Below are 15,233 nucleotides of genomic sequence, written 5' to 3'. Positions count from 1 at the left end.
GGGTTGGCGAGTTTGAACCCAGCCTGGGCCTGCTTTAAAAATGTGTGTGTGTGTGTGTGTGTATCTTTGTGAAACTATAATTTCCAAAGCGTTCTGATGGGAGTCAGCTAACAGTAGGTGTGATTCAGAGCTCTGGAGCTGAATTCACTTAAAATGCTTTTTTTATGAGAGACACAAAATTAATCTTAGACTCCGTAGTCTCTGTTCATTAAGTATTTTCATGCTTACTGTGTGACAAGCATTGGGAATTTCACTATGAATAGTAGGAGTTCCTGCCCTCATGGAGTCGGCATACTGGGATCTGTGTATGTCTTCATATCATTAATGCCTCCACTGCATGGCGTAGGTTCAACTATTGGGTAAATAAATGTCCCTATTGCATCCTTACTAGGTTAAAAGGAAGGCTTTGGCTTTGATTTGTTCAGCATCCTGATTAGAGTCTCAGTTATATTCAGGAGACAGAATGCTAAGCAAAACAGATATGGCCGTTTTCTATCAGGAAGATAGACAATTAAGTAGGCACCTAGTAATTTTAAACTTGGACAGGGGTCATAGAGGAAGTGCCCTGATGCTATGGGAATACTCGTATGTAACTGAAAGACTTGATCTGACAGGGGATGAGGGTTGGGGTTTGCTGAAGGAAGGGGTGTTGGAGCTCTGATCTGAAGGGTGAATAGGAGTGAGCCAGGTGTGGGGTTATCCAGACAGAAAGAATAGGCTTCCATTATGTGTCCACTTTGGATACCACTTCCATTGAGAAGAATTGTCAGTGCAAGGAAAAGAAGGTCCAGATTACTTCACTAATTTAGCAAGCATTTCTAGGCACTCCCTGTGTCCATGGACAAGGGATAACAGGGAGTGAAACACAGTTCTGGCCTGGGGCAAACACTGGTAATGTATGACAGTCAGGCTGAGAGGTGCTAGTCTGTCTAGGATGCAGGCTCAGGAGGAGGCTTACACTGCTGCTGCCACTGCTGGTGCCTCCTGGTTCCCTGTTCAAATGTCAGGCATCGGTCTTTGTCTTGGGTGGGCACCTCAGAGGTATTCTGAACTGGTTGGCTTTGGTATGTAGCCAACCACTCTATAAAAGTCAGCATCAGCTGTGAATCCCTCCAAGCTATGGTATTTTAATTTATTTTGTGTTTACGGTAGGAGTGGAAAGTGAAGCATTTAAGGCCGGGGGAGAGAGACTGAGAACTAGTGAGGCTGAAGAATGGGAAGAAACTGAGCTAGTCCAAGATGGCAGAGCTTTCTGTGCACCCAGAACTGACAGGTGACCCCTTGATTCAGAAGCAAGACAGATCATTAGCTAGAGAGATGATCAGAATCCTGTTTTAGAAAAGACCAGAATAATGATGAGAATAATTTTTAAATAGTATTTTTTCTTATTTATAAAAATAATTCATGCTCAATGCAGAAAACTTATAAAATGGGAAAAGCGAAAAAAAAAAACTACTTATTTTTTTTGTGTGTGTAACTACTTATGACCTATCACAAAAATGTAAGAAGCAAATGAGATGTTCTATGTAAAGATTCTAGCATTTAGCAGGAAATCAGCATACGTTAACTGTCGTTATAATGCTGAGGGAGAATCAACCCATTTTCTGGGAGGATAAGGCAGTTGTATGTAATACAGGTTAATGAAATATAGAAGAAATTATTTTGTAATGAGCCTTATAAAATACATATTTATGGAGGAAAATGTTATCCTACTATAAGAATAAACAGCCAAAGAGTCCTAAAGATTGGTGAAAATGTTTTATAGTATTTGGTGTCACTTTGGTTGTTTTAAAAGTGCTGAGGGAGCCTCATATCCACTGTTTTCCCTTCTCACTTTTCAGGTTACAGAGAGCACTAGGATGAAGTGTCTGCTATTTACAAGCTCTTTATAACATTTACTGATCACACAGACATTTTATTTAGCTGCTTTCTTTGCAGGTCACTTAGGTATGCAATACACATTTACCCCAGCATTGACCTGAAACCACAGAGGATCTGGATCTAAAGATGATACTCTACAGCTTCCAGCCTCACCCCAAATGTTGAATGGACATCTTGCTATTGACTAAAGCCAGGGCATAGTGCTGTCTTCCTTCCTTGGGCAGCAGCCACACTCTAGGAATGGAGCTCCAATCAAAGCAGGCCTATAAGATCTCAAGTAAGGGAGGTGTTCACAGAGTCAGTGGGAGAGGAACACCAGGCAGCTCAAGACAGAGCATAACAGAACAGGGAATTGGAGATGTTAATACCTGCATGCCACAAATGTGGGCCTTTCCCACCCCCACCCCCTTTCCAGGTCTCAGTCTCTTCATCAGTAATAGAAGGAAGTTGGACTATACTGTTAGTTACCTGGACCTGAAGACCTAACAGCTAGATTTCCAAGTAACCAATTTAATGCTAATTATTGAAGCTTCAAGAAGGGATGATTATTACTTTTACTCGTTCTTTAAATTGTGTACATTAGTACACACACACAAGTATATGTGTGTGTGTATATATATGTACATATATATATCCTTGTGAAGCTGTAATTTCCAAAGCCTTCTGATGGGAGTCAGCTAATAGTAGGTGTGATTCAGAGCTCTGGGGCTGAATCTATAGTTTTTCCTGCTTCCTGAATTCACTTAAAATGCTATTTTTATGAGAGACACAAAGTTAATCTTGGACTTCGATTAGGTGCCCATAGCTCAGTGGTTATGGCACCAGCCACATACACTGAGGCTGGCAGCTTCGAGCCCAGCCTGGGCCTGCTAAACAACAATGACAACTATAATTAAAAAAAAAAAAAAAAAAAGCCAAGCATTGTGGTGGGCACCTGTAGTCCCAGCTACTCAGGAGGCTGAGGCAAGAGAATTGCTTAAAACCAAGAGTTTGAGGTTGCTGTGAGCTGTGACATTATGGCACTCTACTGAGGGTGACATAATGAAACTGTCTCAGGAAAAAAATAAATAAGGCTCAGGTCCTATAGCTCAGCAGCTAAGGCATCAGTCACGTACACTGAAGCTGACCGGTTTGAATCCAGCCCAGGCCTGCCAAACAACAATGACAACTACAACCAAAAAAACAGCCAGGTGTTCTGGCAGGTGCCTGTAGTCCCAGCTACTTGGGAGGCTGAGGCAAGAGAATCGCTTAAGCCTAAGAGTTTGAGGTTGCTGTGAGCTGTAACGCCACGGCACCCTACCCAGGGCAACAGCTTGAGACTCTGTCTGAAATAAATAGTAAGTATGAATTGTATATACTAGTTTAACACTTTTCTATTATATTTTGTAATTTTTTAAAACATAGGGAATGGATTAGCAGTTTGGAAGAAAGAATCAAACAGACAAATTACATCTTGAAGGTGTGCCCTTGGGCCTTGGTTATGAGATTGAAGAAAGAGAAGGTGGGGAACACCTGATAGGTAGAAGGAAAGCCAAGAGCATAGAGAAAAGATAGAAGAAAAAGGAGCAGGTCATGTTACAGCTTGAAAGTTAAGGAGTTTTGATATCTAAGTGGGGACCCAGTGCGTGGAGTAAAACACCATTGGTGACTTTCAAGAGGGTTCTTTGTGTAGGGTAGTCAGAATAAAAGTCTGATTTATAGAGATTAAGGAGGGAGAAATCATGAAGCAATGGTCATGAAGATACAGGGCTATGGTTTGCAAAATGGTTGGTAAGAAAAGGCTTTAGAGAAAGGAGAAGATTGATGGGGCAAAAGGGCACATAGGTGGAGTGGTCAGCAGAGCTGTGTTTTTGCTAGCAGAGAGAATTGTGCCTATTTCAAATAACAGGGGCAGTTAGAAAAGTGAGGAAAGAGGTTAGAGAAGTGGTAGGGTAGTAAGGTAGGTGGTTACAACTTGGACTTTGGATGGAGTCCAACTGCCTGGGCTCAAATCCTAAATTTGCCAGTCCTCGAATGAGTAACTTTGGTCAAGTTATATAACCAATCTCTTTATCCCTCAGTTAACTTGCCTACAAAATGAAAAGGATAATAGGTAATAATAGTGTACCTTGTACAAGTGTTGTGAGATCACACATTTAAAGCATTTAGCAGCAGTTCTGGTACGTGCTGAATAAAATGGCTGCTTCTTATTATTAGGGGCAAATAGAACCCAGAACTCAAGTAGAAAGTACCATCTGTAGGATGTTCATTAAAGTATTAACAACCAAATACAGTTGAACCTCTGTGAGTTGACCACCCAAGGGACTAACAAATTGGTCAATCTACGGTGGCGGTCAATACAAGGGATTAGGCCTCCTGTGTGGAACATACATGTAGTCCATGTCTGATCTCTGAAAATTCGGTCAACTGTGGAGGTTCTGCTGTATCTCCAACAGGACCCTGGACACAGTAGTCATTGAGTAAGAATTTTGGGTCCTTAATTTATATCCCACTCCGATGATTTCACTCCAAAAGAATAGGAAGCACTACTTCATAGCAACTGGGGTTCCCCAGGTCACCAGAAGTCTTGCTTTTCTGTGCAGGCACTGAAGTGCCCACTATTTTCTGATACTAATTAATTTGCTCTATGATTTGTCCTACAGATTAGTCAGAAGAAATTGAAAAAATATGAAAAAGAATATCACACCATGAGGGAGCAGCAGGCCCAACAAGAAGACCCCATTGAGCGATTTGAGGTCCGTACTCATGGCCTCGACGTGAGAAGCTTCTAGCCTTTCTTTTGATACAATTGTGCCTGTAACTAGCTTTATACATCCTTTTTAAAATTCAGTTCCAGTGTTTCTGGGTTCAGTTTTCATTTTGAATTTACAAAAGAGAAAGCAGGGTCTGGTGGTCTTTTTTTGCTTCAAACTAGATGCCTAGTTTGTTACACTTCAGTGGCCTTTCGTCACAGTTAAGAAGTAGCTGCTTGACAAAGTCAGTTGAGTCATTTCAAAGTATTTCTTTATGCAGGTAGAAAATAAGAAATTGTTGGTTTGGAAACATAAGGACCAGCCATGTCCCTTATTTTTCCCATAGGGTATAGAAATTCATTTTCAGGTTTAGCCTTGAGAAATTATCATTTCCCTGTGATTTTTATGTGTCTGTAACTTTTTTTTTCCTACCTTTCAGCGGGAGAATAGGCGTCTACAAGAAGCTAACATGAGATTGGAACAGGAAAACGATGACTTAGCCCATGAGCTAGTGACGAGTAAGATTGCACTGCGGAAGGACCTGGATAATGTAAGTCTTGTAGGTCTGCAGGGAGAAGGCCACACTGACGCACACTTGACTTCTCCCTTCATCAAATGAAATCCCTTAACTTTAGTGTTTATTATTCTAGTTACCGACAAAGTTTTCCTTCTTATGATACAACTTGCTTGTCAGTGTGTCAGTTATCTCATTAAGCCCTCCTTACCATATTCTGTTCTCATTGTCCATGCAATCCCTGACCTCCTTTTCCCAAACATCATTCAGTTGAGAGACTTTTTGGTTCTTATGTTACCACAATCGGCAATAGCATTTATTTATTTTATTATTCTTTTTTTTTTTTTTTTTTAGGTTTTAATTTTGATGAGGTCCAATCTACCAGTTGAACTTTTTTTTTTTTTTTTTTTTTAAATAGAGACAGGGTCTCACTTTATGGCCCTCGGTAGAGTGCCGTTGCGTCACACAGCTCACAACAACCTCCAACTCCTAGGTTTAGGCGATTCTCTTGCCTCAGCCTTCCGAGTAGCTGGGACTACAGGCGTCCACCACAAGGCCCAGCTATTTTTTTGTTGCAGTTTGGCCAGGCAGATTTGAACCCACCACCCTCGGTATATGGGTCCAGTGCCCTACCCACTGAGCCACAGGCACCACCCAATAGCATTTAATCGTTACGATTTCCTTAACTTTCCTCAAGACAAGAAGAGATTTTATTACCCAAAATATTTTGTGCCTGTTGAATATTCCCATTGGAATGTGGCTCAGTTCTTTAGCAACTTGCATTTTCATCAGTAATTTCTGTGGACAGATGTCCCATTTTTCTGCTTCTCCTAATCTTGAAAATTTTGAGATGACTTTCCTGAAAGTATGCTTTCCCATTTTCTATTCCACAGGCTTGTCTTAGAAGTTACAGTCACTCACACATGGTTTAGGTCAGGAGTTGGCAAACTCTCTGCGTAGGGATAGATAACAGACATTTAGGGCTTTGTGGCCACACAATCTCTGTTGCTACTTACTGAACACTACCTTTGGTGCAAAAGCAGCCACAGACAATATGTAAAGGAACGACTATGGCCAAGTTCCAGTAAATCTTCTTTTCAAAAATAGGTGGTAGGCTGGATTTGGCCCATGGAGTATAGTTTGCCAGCCCCTAACTTAGATTTCCCTCCCAGGCTCCTAGCATTACTTTTCTGCTTGTTGTTTTCCTCAGGTTCTAAGAATACACTAGGGGTTTACAGGGATCCTGCCTTATACATGTGTTGAACCCTATAGGATGTCCTAGACATCCACCAAAGGTGCATGAAAATTTTGTGTACTAGTGCATTTCTTTGAAAGTTTGCGCTTTTATTAGATTCTCATAGGTAGAAAGTCTGCAGTTTTTTTAGATTCTCAAATTAATTAATCACGAGATGAAGAGAGAAATGGCAGTACTTACTTGTTCTCATTACTTGTCTGTAGAAATAAAATTACGGTGTAGAAAATGTTGGACAGACCTGGATTCTAATAGCAACTACTCTACTCTCACTTTGGCCACCCTGTAAAATGTGGGCAGGTAGAGTTAATAGCTCTGTCACAGAGTGTAGTGAAAATTATATCACACACACAAAAAAGAGTCATAAGCAGTGTGAATTCCCTCTGCTTGGCATCTGAAAATAGTTGCATATAACTAGGAGGGCTCCTTTTCCCAGTCTTTACAGAGACGGCATTTCAAGGTCATTACATTAGCCCTCAGTGACCAGAACCTGAGATCTCTGCTTTTTAGCTTACTATAGTCTGCTCATCAGGGTTGAGTTTCCTCCCTGTGGTGCCCATTGCCAGCACACCCTCTGTTCCTCTTTGTAGAAACACTATATGGGCCATTCTCTCACTGGTCGAGAATTTGTGCTGGTGAGTAGAGGGAGGCTGTACACCGAGCAGGGACTACTCAAGCAGGGCAGAGGTGGACACCTGACATGCCCTCCGAGCAGCTGTAGGTCATGTGGAAAGGAGGTACAAAAGGAAAAGGAAAGAAAATGGGCCCTGAACCAGGAGCCCTTGTGTTTGTAATGAAATTACATTAAGAGGCAGCTTAGGGTCAAATTCCAGGTGCAATTGTTCATTTGAGCTATTGCATTCTCTAGTCACATGGACCCTGTAGTAACATCAGCATTTCACTAGTTTGAAGCGGACTATAAAGTACTTAATGTTCTTGAGACTTGCCCCTAACAGTGTAAACCTTTTTTCAAGTTGTCTTGTCCTGACACAGTAGTCAAAGAATTAGGTTACATACCTGATAAAAAATAATAAGAGTGATAAGAGCTTCCATTTACCTGTGATCTGTGATGCCAGCTCTATTGTAAGCACTCTGTTGGACTCTCATATCTTTTACCCTTACTTCAACCTTGTGAGGACAGTAACATGAGCCTCGTTTACGGATCGTGGGTTTTTGTTTTTGTTTTTTTTTTTTTTTTTTTTGTCCATTGAAGCATTTTATTTTTCAGTATGTATTACATCCCTAGAAAAAGAATCCCAGGATTTTCCCTCCTGTGTGTTTTCTTCTTGCTTCTTCGTGGTCCATGATGCCAGCTGAAGTTGTCAGTACAATGAAACCAAACTGGCGTGATGGGAGCAGATTATTCTGCCATTTTTCTAGATCTTTGAGTTGCACATCAAACCTTGGGCTGATCACTCCACACTTGTTTAACCTGCCTGTGAGGTTCACAACAATTTTCCCAGCTCTGTGATCATCGATGATTTCAAATTCGCCAATGTAACCATGCTTCATCATCACAGTTAGAAACCGGACGATGACTTTGGAGCACGGCCTTATAAGAACCTGGCGTTTGCCTCTCTTTTCGGCATTGTTGATGCTCTTAAGAGCATCAGCCAGGACGTTCATGCGCACCATTATGGCGGCACGGAAAACTGTTTTTGTTTTTTTTTAACAGCTGTAAAACTTGAGACTCAGGTGAAGGCACGCAGGAAGGAAGCAGAGCCAGGAATCTAACCAGGCCCATCTAACTGGAATGTTTAGGCTTTTTTTTTAATATAATGCCACAATGTCTCTACAATAAATGTGGGACAAGAAGCTGTGATTTTGACACATAACAGCTAACATTTCTTGAGCACTTGCCGAGTGCTGGGCACTGTTCTGAGTGCTTTGTATATGTTATCTTATCAAATCCTCAAAACAGCCCATGCTATAGAAGGAATATAAGTGTGATACCCATGATGAGGAAACTGAGAGGCAGAAAGAAGCTAAGTATCTTCTGCAGATCACCTTGCCTAGTCAGTGGTAGATCCTCTGATTTAGTGAGGAGCAGGGCCCCTGCTGATTTTAAGGACCTTGTCTTCAACCTCCCCCACAGTGACTTTTCCTTTCCAAGTTAACTTCCCTCGTTTCTTTTGAATCATCATTGAAAATAAGTAAGGGTTCTTCCTCCCTGTGAAGAGAGAAATTGGGGTCCTCTTACTTTTTTTTTTTTTTTTGAGATGGAGTCTTGCTATGTCACCTTTGGTAGAGTTCTGTGGCGTCACAGCTCACAGCAACCTCCGACTCTTGGGCTTAAGTGATTCTCTTGCCTCAGCCTCTCAAGTAGCTGGGACTACAGGCACCTGCCACAATGCCCAACTATTTTTTTGTTGTAGCTGTCATTGTTGTTTTAGTAGGCCTGGGCTGGGTTCAAACCCGCCACCCTCAGTGCATGTGGCTGGTCCTATAACCACTGTGCTATAGGCGCTAAGCCAGGGTCCTCTTACTTTTTGTGACATCAGGGAGTTAGTCTCACTCAGCCTTTTAAATTCTTTCTTAAAATTTTTTGTAGCGACAGGGTCTTGTTCTGTTGTCCAGGCTGGTCTCAAACTCTAGGTGATCCTCCTGCGTCATCCTCCCAAAAGCGTTGAGATGATAGGCCATGTCGTGTTTTTGAAAGAACTTTGTTCCTTTCAGCTCTTCGCTTCCTGCATCTCAGAGAAAAGCTCTGGTGTGAGGCTCCTACAATTTCCAGAGCCCTCTTTGTATTTCCAGTTGATTATACACCACTTTTGTTATTCATCACCTGTCACATTTGCTATTCTTCACATAGAAGCTGTGGAGAAATTCCAAGTCAGCCACTTAATCCCTGGGTGATCCCAATTAAGCTTTCACCTCTAAGAAGTGAGAATCATGACTGGACCTGACACTGCTGCTGAAAGGGTGAGAGGGAACCTTTGGAAGGTCCTTGGCAGGGCTGACAGGATTGTGTCACTCCATGCTGAGATAGACAATGACAAAGGAAATTGACGTGGGAGCCCACATGCTGGGTTATGACCTTCAGTTCTAGTTACTCTCAGTTACTAGTTCTGTCACCTTGAACAGGTTGCTAAACTGTCTCCATTGAACTTCTTTGGCATTTTTATTAAAATCCATTGATCCTGTACTTGTGTGTCTACTTTAGTCTCCGTCTGCCCGGTCCATCTGTATGTTATCCTTATGCCAGAGACTTGTTTACTGTGAGGACAACAACAGTAGCTTTCTAATCTTATTAGAATAAGGTCATGTAAGTCCTCCAACTTTTTTGTTCTTTTAGAAAATTGTTTGGCTGCTCTAAGACCCTTGCATTTCTATATAAATATTAGAATCAGCTTGTCAATTTCTGGAAATAAAAACCTTCTGGGATTTTTTTTTTTTTTTTTTTTTTTTTGTAGAGACAGAGTCTCACTTTATGGCCCTCGGTAGAGTGCCGTGGCATCACACAGCTCACAGCAACCTCCAGCTCCTGGACTTAAGCGATTCTCTTGCCTCAGCCTCCTGAGTAGCTGGGACTACAGGTGCCCGCCACAGCACCCGGCTACTTTTTTGTTGCAGTTTGGCCGGGGCTGGGTTTGAACCCGCCACCCTCGGCATATGGGGCCGGCGCCCTACTCACTGAGCCACAGGCGCCGCCCCCTTCTGGGATTTTGAATGGAGTTTTCATTGAATCTGTAAATCATCTTGGGGAGAACCGATACCTGAACAGTAATCAACCTTTCCAATCCATAAACATGTTCCAATTTTCACTTATGAAGGTCTTTTCTAGATTTCTCTCAACAGTGTGTTTTATTTTTCAGTTCATAAACCATTTTTGTTTTAATCTATTGTAAAACGGCATTTTTAAAAATTTCATTTTCCAACTTTTGTTGTTGTTGTCGTCTTAAACAACAGAAATTTATTTTCTAACAGCCTTGGAGATTAAAAGTCTAAGATCAAGTCAGGGCACCAGCCACATGCTCCGGGGCTGGTGCGTTTGAACCCAGCCCAGGCCTGCTAAACAAAACAACAACAAAAAATAGGCACTGGGGCAGTCGCCTGTAGTCCCAGCTACTAGAGAGGCTGAGGCAAGAGCCCAAGCGTTTGAGGTTGCACAGCACTCTACTGAGGGTAACAAAGTGAGACTCTGTCTCAATAAAAAAAAGTCTAAGGTCAAGGTGTCAGCAGATTGATTTCTTCTGAGCCTCTTTCCATGGCTTCCTGATGGCCACTTTCTCCCTGTGTCTTCACATGGTCTTCCCTCTGTTTCCAATTTTTCTTTTTATGAGAAAAATATTTAATTAGAAAAAAAAAAAAAAGAAACTCAAATTTTCTTGGTTCATATTTCATAACGCTATGGGTCATATATTGTTTAAAGCACCTTTACATTTGGTACATACATGTCCTGAATATTGGTTTGGGGCCAATTTTATGATCAATTGGCTTATACTTTTACGTATTTCACTTAGTTTATGGTAAAGTGAGACCTTTTATGAAATGTGTATATATTCTACTCTACATGATATGTGTAATAATCCATCTATTTAAATAAAGTGATAATATTAGCATAATTTATTATATGCCAGTGGCACTTGCGGGATAGGAGTGAATAATACAGATTCAGAAGTCAAATTATCTGGGTTGATACGCCATCTTGGTCAGTCCCTTGCTGACCATGATCATGTCATCTTGTACAAGTTACTTTGCATCTCTGGGCCTCTATTTTCTCTCTCTCTCCCTTTTTTTTATTGTTGGGGATTCATTGAGGGTACAAGAAACCAGGTTACACTGATTGCATTTGTTAGGCAAGGTCCCTCTTATAATTGTGTCTTGACCCCAAAAGGTGAGTCACCCACCAAGACCCACCCCCCTCCCTCCTTTCTTCTCTCTGCTCTTCCTTTCCCCCACCCCTCCCTCCTCCTTTCTCTCTCTCCTCTCCCCTTCCCCCACCATGTCATTAATTGTCCTCATATCAAAATTGAGTACATAGGATTCATGCTTCTCCACTCTTATGATGCTTTACTAAGAATAATGTGTTCCACTTCTATCCAGGTTAATACAAAGTGTACAGTCTCCATTTTTTTTAATGGCTGAATAGTATTCCATGGTATACATATACCACAGCTTGTTAATCCATTCCTGGGTTGGCGGGCATTTAGGCTGTTTTCAGCGATTGTAAATTGAGCTGCAATAAACAGTCTAGTGCAAGGATCCTTATGATAAAAGGATTTTTTAACTCCTGGGTAGATGCCCAGTAATGGGATGGCAGGATCAAATGGGAGGTCTAGCTTGAGTGCTTTGAGGGTTCTCCATAAAAGTTGTACCAGTTTGCAGTCCCACCAGCAGTGTGAAAGTGTTCCCTTCTCGCCACATCCACGCCAGCATCTGTAGTTTTTAGATTTTGTGATGTGGGCCATTCTCGCTGGGGTTAGATGGTATCTCAGGGTGGTTTTAATTTGCATTTCTCTAATATATAGAGATGATGAACATTTTTTCATGTTTGTTAGTCATTCGTCTGTCTTCTTTAGAGAAGGTTCTATTCATGTCTCTTGCCCATTGATATAAGGGATTGCTGCCCTTTCTGTCTCCAATTTTTTATTGCTAGTCACTACAAATATAGTTGATTTCTGTGTTGCAAACTTGTGTACTGTGATCTTGCTAAATTCATTTAATTAATCTAGTAGCTTTTTCATATATTTCTTTAGGACTTTGCACATATAAGGCCAGGTGCTGTGGCTCATGCCCATAATCCTAGCACTGTGGGAGGCCGAGGCAGGTGAGTTTAGGCATTTGAGACCAGCCTGAGCAAGAGTGACACCCATATCTACTAAAAATAGAGGGAATAAAACTGAAGGAGAGGATGGCTTGAGCCCAAGAGTTTGAGGTTGCTGTGAGCTATCACACCACGGCACTCTGAGATAAATAAATAAATACATAATAAAGTTATAAATCTTCATGTAAGCACTACTTTCACTTGCGGCTATTCTGATGTGTAGATTTTTATTTTCATTCAGTTCTTGTTACATCTTCTTTGACCTATGTGAGTTAACTAGTAGTATGTAATTTAATTTCCAAATATTAGAAATTTTTACCAAATTTTTTTCTGTTATTTCTCATTTAATTCTCCTGTGATCCAAGATTATATCCTGTCTGATCTAATCCTTATAGGAAACATTGGTATTTATTTTATGGTCATCATATAGTCTATGTGGATGAAGGTCCCATGTGCTCTTGGCAAGTCTGTGTGTTCTGTTGTAGGTGGAGTGCTCGGTGTCAGTTACTTCAGGCGGACTGATCATGTTCACATCCTCTATAGACTTAATGATTTGCTATCTGCTTGTCACTTACTAAGAGGGGAACATGGAAGTCTGACTGTAGTAGTGTATTTTTCTTTTTTTCTTCTCAGTTACGTAGGTTTTTGTTTCCTGTAATTTTAATTTCTGCATATATTTCAGATTCTTAGACCTTCTTAATGTAACAACTCTTTTATCATTATGAAATGCCCCTCTTTGTTCCTGGTAATCCTCATTTGTTCATCAGTGGACTTTATATTTATATAGCTACTGCAGCCTTCATAGTATTATATGACATGTGCGTCTTTTTCCTTTTGACATATCTATGTCTTTATATGGGAATTAGCTTTCTGTTTGTCCTGTATGCTTTGGGTATTTTCATGATTTCATTTTCCCTCCTCTTCTACCTTATAAGCTAATCTAGAGCCCCTCCTCTCCAGAGCTCTACCTATAGTTTTCTGCTGCCTTAGCTGACCAGATCTTCTGACGGCCTCCTTAACTTTTGGTGTCTTCATGCTCTGCTTGGTCCTACACAGAAAGCCAGGGTGAAAGTAGAACTCACCTTGTTTTCCTTCCCTGGGAAACCACAGTTCTGCATTTATCATTTTCAGTGTCTGAAAAGTTGTTTTATATATTTTGTACAGTTTCTGTTTATAGTGGGAGATTAAATCTGGTCCCTGTTTCCTTCTTTTCATCTAATGGCTGTCCCCGCTATAGTCTTTTTCAAAAGCATGCACAGGGCTGGCGGATAGAAGTAGATGTCTGGATTCATGTTTGTTAATCACCAGACGTTCTCTCACACCTAGACAGAGTGGCTGTGCAATGAGTGGAGTGCTGTTAGATAGCCCTGCTGGGTTCGGTCCAGTAGCCTTTATGTACCTTCTCCTTGATGCAGCATGGAGAAGCAGCTCTAGGAGCAGTGGTGCAAGCGCTGGGCTCAACATCAGATGACCTGGCTTTAGAGTCCAGCTCTGCCACATACGTGATAAGTGCTTGGGGAAATCACTTCCCTACTGAACTTCTGTATAAAGTACGTAGTGTGTGGGCAGGGAAGACTCTTGAGTTAGAAGACTCCGTTAATCACTTGGCTCTTCCATATTTCTTAGTATAATACTTAAAGTCAGTTTTAGTATTAATCATCATTTACATTGGTAATGATGAATAAAGGAGAGAACTTCAGTGTTTGACCCAAGCTCTAAAGTAATGTTCAAAAGTTGTTCTTTGGGCGGAGCCTGTGGCTCAGTGAGTAGGGCACCGGCCCCATATGCCGAGGGTGGTGGGTTCAAACCCAGCCCCGCCCAAACTGCAACAAAAAAAATAGCCGGGCGTTGTGGCGGGCACCTGTAGTCCCAGCTACTCGGGAGGCTGAGGCAAGAGAATCGCGTAAGCCCAAGAGTTAGAGGTTGCTGTGAGCCATGTGACGCCACGGCACTCTACCGAGGGCGGTACAGAGTCTGTACAAAAAAAAGTTGTTCTTCAAGTCCAGTGGACAGATAATAGGTTGTTCTGTTGGTTAAAGAAAAACATAATCTCTTCTCTCCTCTCTGTCTCTCACCCACCCCTTCCCTCTCTCTCTCTTTTCCCCCCTCTCTCTCTTCTTTTCTCTCCTCCTTGGTGCTGCTCCTCCCTCACCAATAAAAACCTTTCGTACAAGCAAAAAAAAAAGTAAAACATAATCTCTACTTAACAGATCTTTATTCTCCTTACTGATTATTTTCCCTGTCGTTTGAGTCTCTTTATTTTCCTTTGATTGCTTCTTAGTGTTGAGCTAGAGGAGGAGATTATAAAGAACTCCCCAGGAAGGACAGGTCTTAATTGTAGGACCCCATTTACTGTGTACATGTGCAGTTTGCCAGTAATTCATGGCCTTTTGAATTAGCGTATCATGCTATTCCGAGTTCGCCATTCATTTAAGGACCCAGGCCTCTGGAACCTCTTCTTCCCAAAGATGTGGGAGAGGAGGTATAGTGTAAGGGAAAGCTCAGGAGCTCAGTTATACCACATTAGCTAGGTAACATCAGAAACGCTATTTAATATAAGGAAAATCCACCGTCCACTGCCAAGGTAGGTTGTAGGTAAGTTGCACAGAAGAGACCCACTGTGTCTAATTCTCGATAGTTCTCTAGCATGGAATAGTCATTCTTCAGTTATCCTTGGAGTGACCAGTGTCAAGAACTCAAATGCCAGGCACAGATACATCATTTTTACTGAGACTCACAGATCTGCCCAACAGATCTTTGCATGCTTTTGGAAAAGACTTTGGTGGAAGGCAGCCATTAAAGATGTTGAGAAAGTGTCAGGAAGGGGCATTTTCCTTTGTCAGGGAATAAGAAAGCAAAGCGTAGGACTTTTCAGCAGAATACTGAGCGTTTAGAAGAAAAGAAAACTAGATTTTATTATTATTAATAATAATGACAACTACCTTTTATTGACTGTTTGATATATTCCAGACACTACATTGAATGCTTTTCATGCCTTATCCCTCAGATGAAGAACCTGAAGGTGAAAGAGGTTCTCAATGACTTGTCTTTCTGCAGGAGAGTAGTCTCACTGCACATACCATTTTC

At 41.4% G+C, this 15,233-nt stretch overlaps 3 protein-coding genes across 8 annotated transcripts in view; 1 reads left to right on the top strand and 2 right to left on the bottom strand.

Annotated features, from left to right (window-relative positions):
* Positions 1-15,233, bottom strand: part of STRBP (spermatid perinuclear RNA binding protein) — a 211,782-nt gene that overhangs the window by 28,299 nt on the left and 168,250 nt on the right. The gene's annotated exons all lie outside the window — the stretch shown is intronic.
* RABGAP1 (RAB GTPase activating protein 1) overlaps positions 1-15,233 on the top strand; it is a 186,033-nt gene that overhangs the window by 163,775 nt on the left and 7,025 nt on the right. For all 6 annotated transcript variants that reach the window (XM_053562974.1, XM_053562983.1, XM_053562964.1 and 3 more), the window contains 2 exons: positions 4,524-4,616; positions 5,053-5,163. In XM_053562974.1, coding sequence (XP_053418949.1) covers positions 4,524-4,616; positions 5,053-5,163 — 204 coding nt within the window. The remainder of the gene's footprint in view (positions 1-4,523; positions 4,617-5,052; positions 5,164-15,233) is intronic.
* Positions 7,550-8,025, bottom strand: LOC128566342 (40S ribosomal protein S15a). The gene has a single exon (XM_053563120.1). It carries the CDS (start codon positions 8,012-8,014, stop codon positions 7,622-7,624), a length of 393 nt encoding a protein of 130 aa, XP_053419095.1. The 5' UTR covers positions 8,015-8,025; the 3' UTR covers positions 7,550-7,621.

The sequence above is a fragment of the Nycticebus coucang genome, chromosome 2, assembly GCF_027406575.1.
Source record: "Nycticebus coucang isolate mNycCou1 chromosome 2, mNycCou1.pri, whole genome shotgun sequence".
Taxonomy (NCBI): Eukaryota; Metazoa; Chordata; class Mammalia; order Primates; family Lorisidae; genus Nycticebus; species Nycticebus coucang.
The sequence above is the reverse complement of the archived record's forward strand: the minus strand, read 5'-3'. Positions and strand labels throughout refer to the sequence as shown.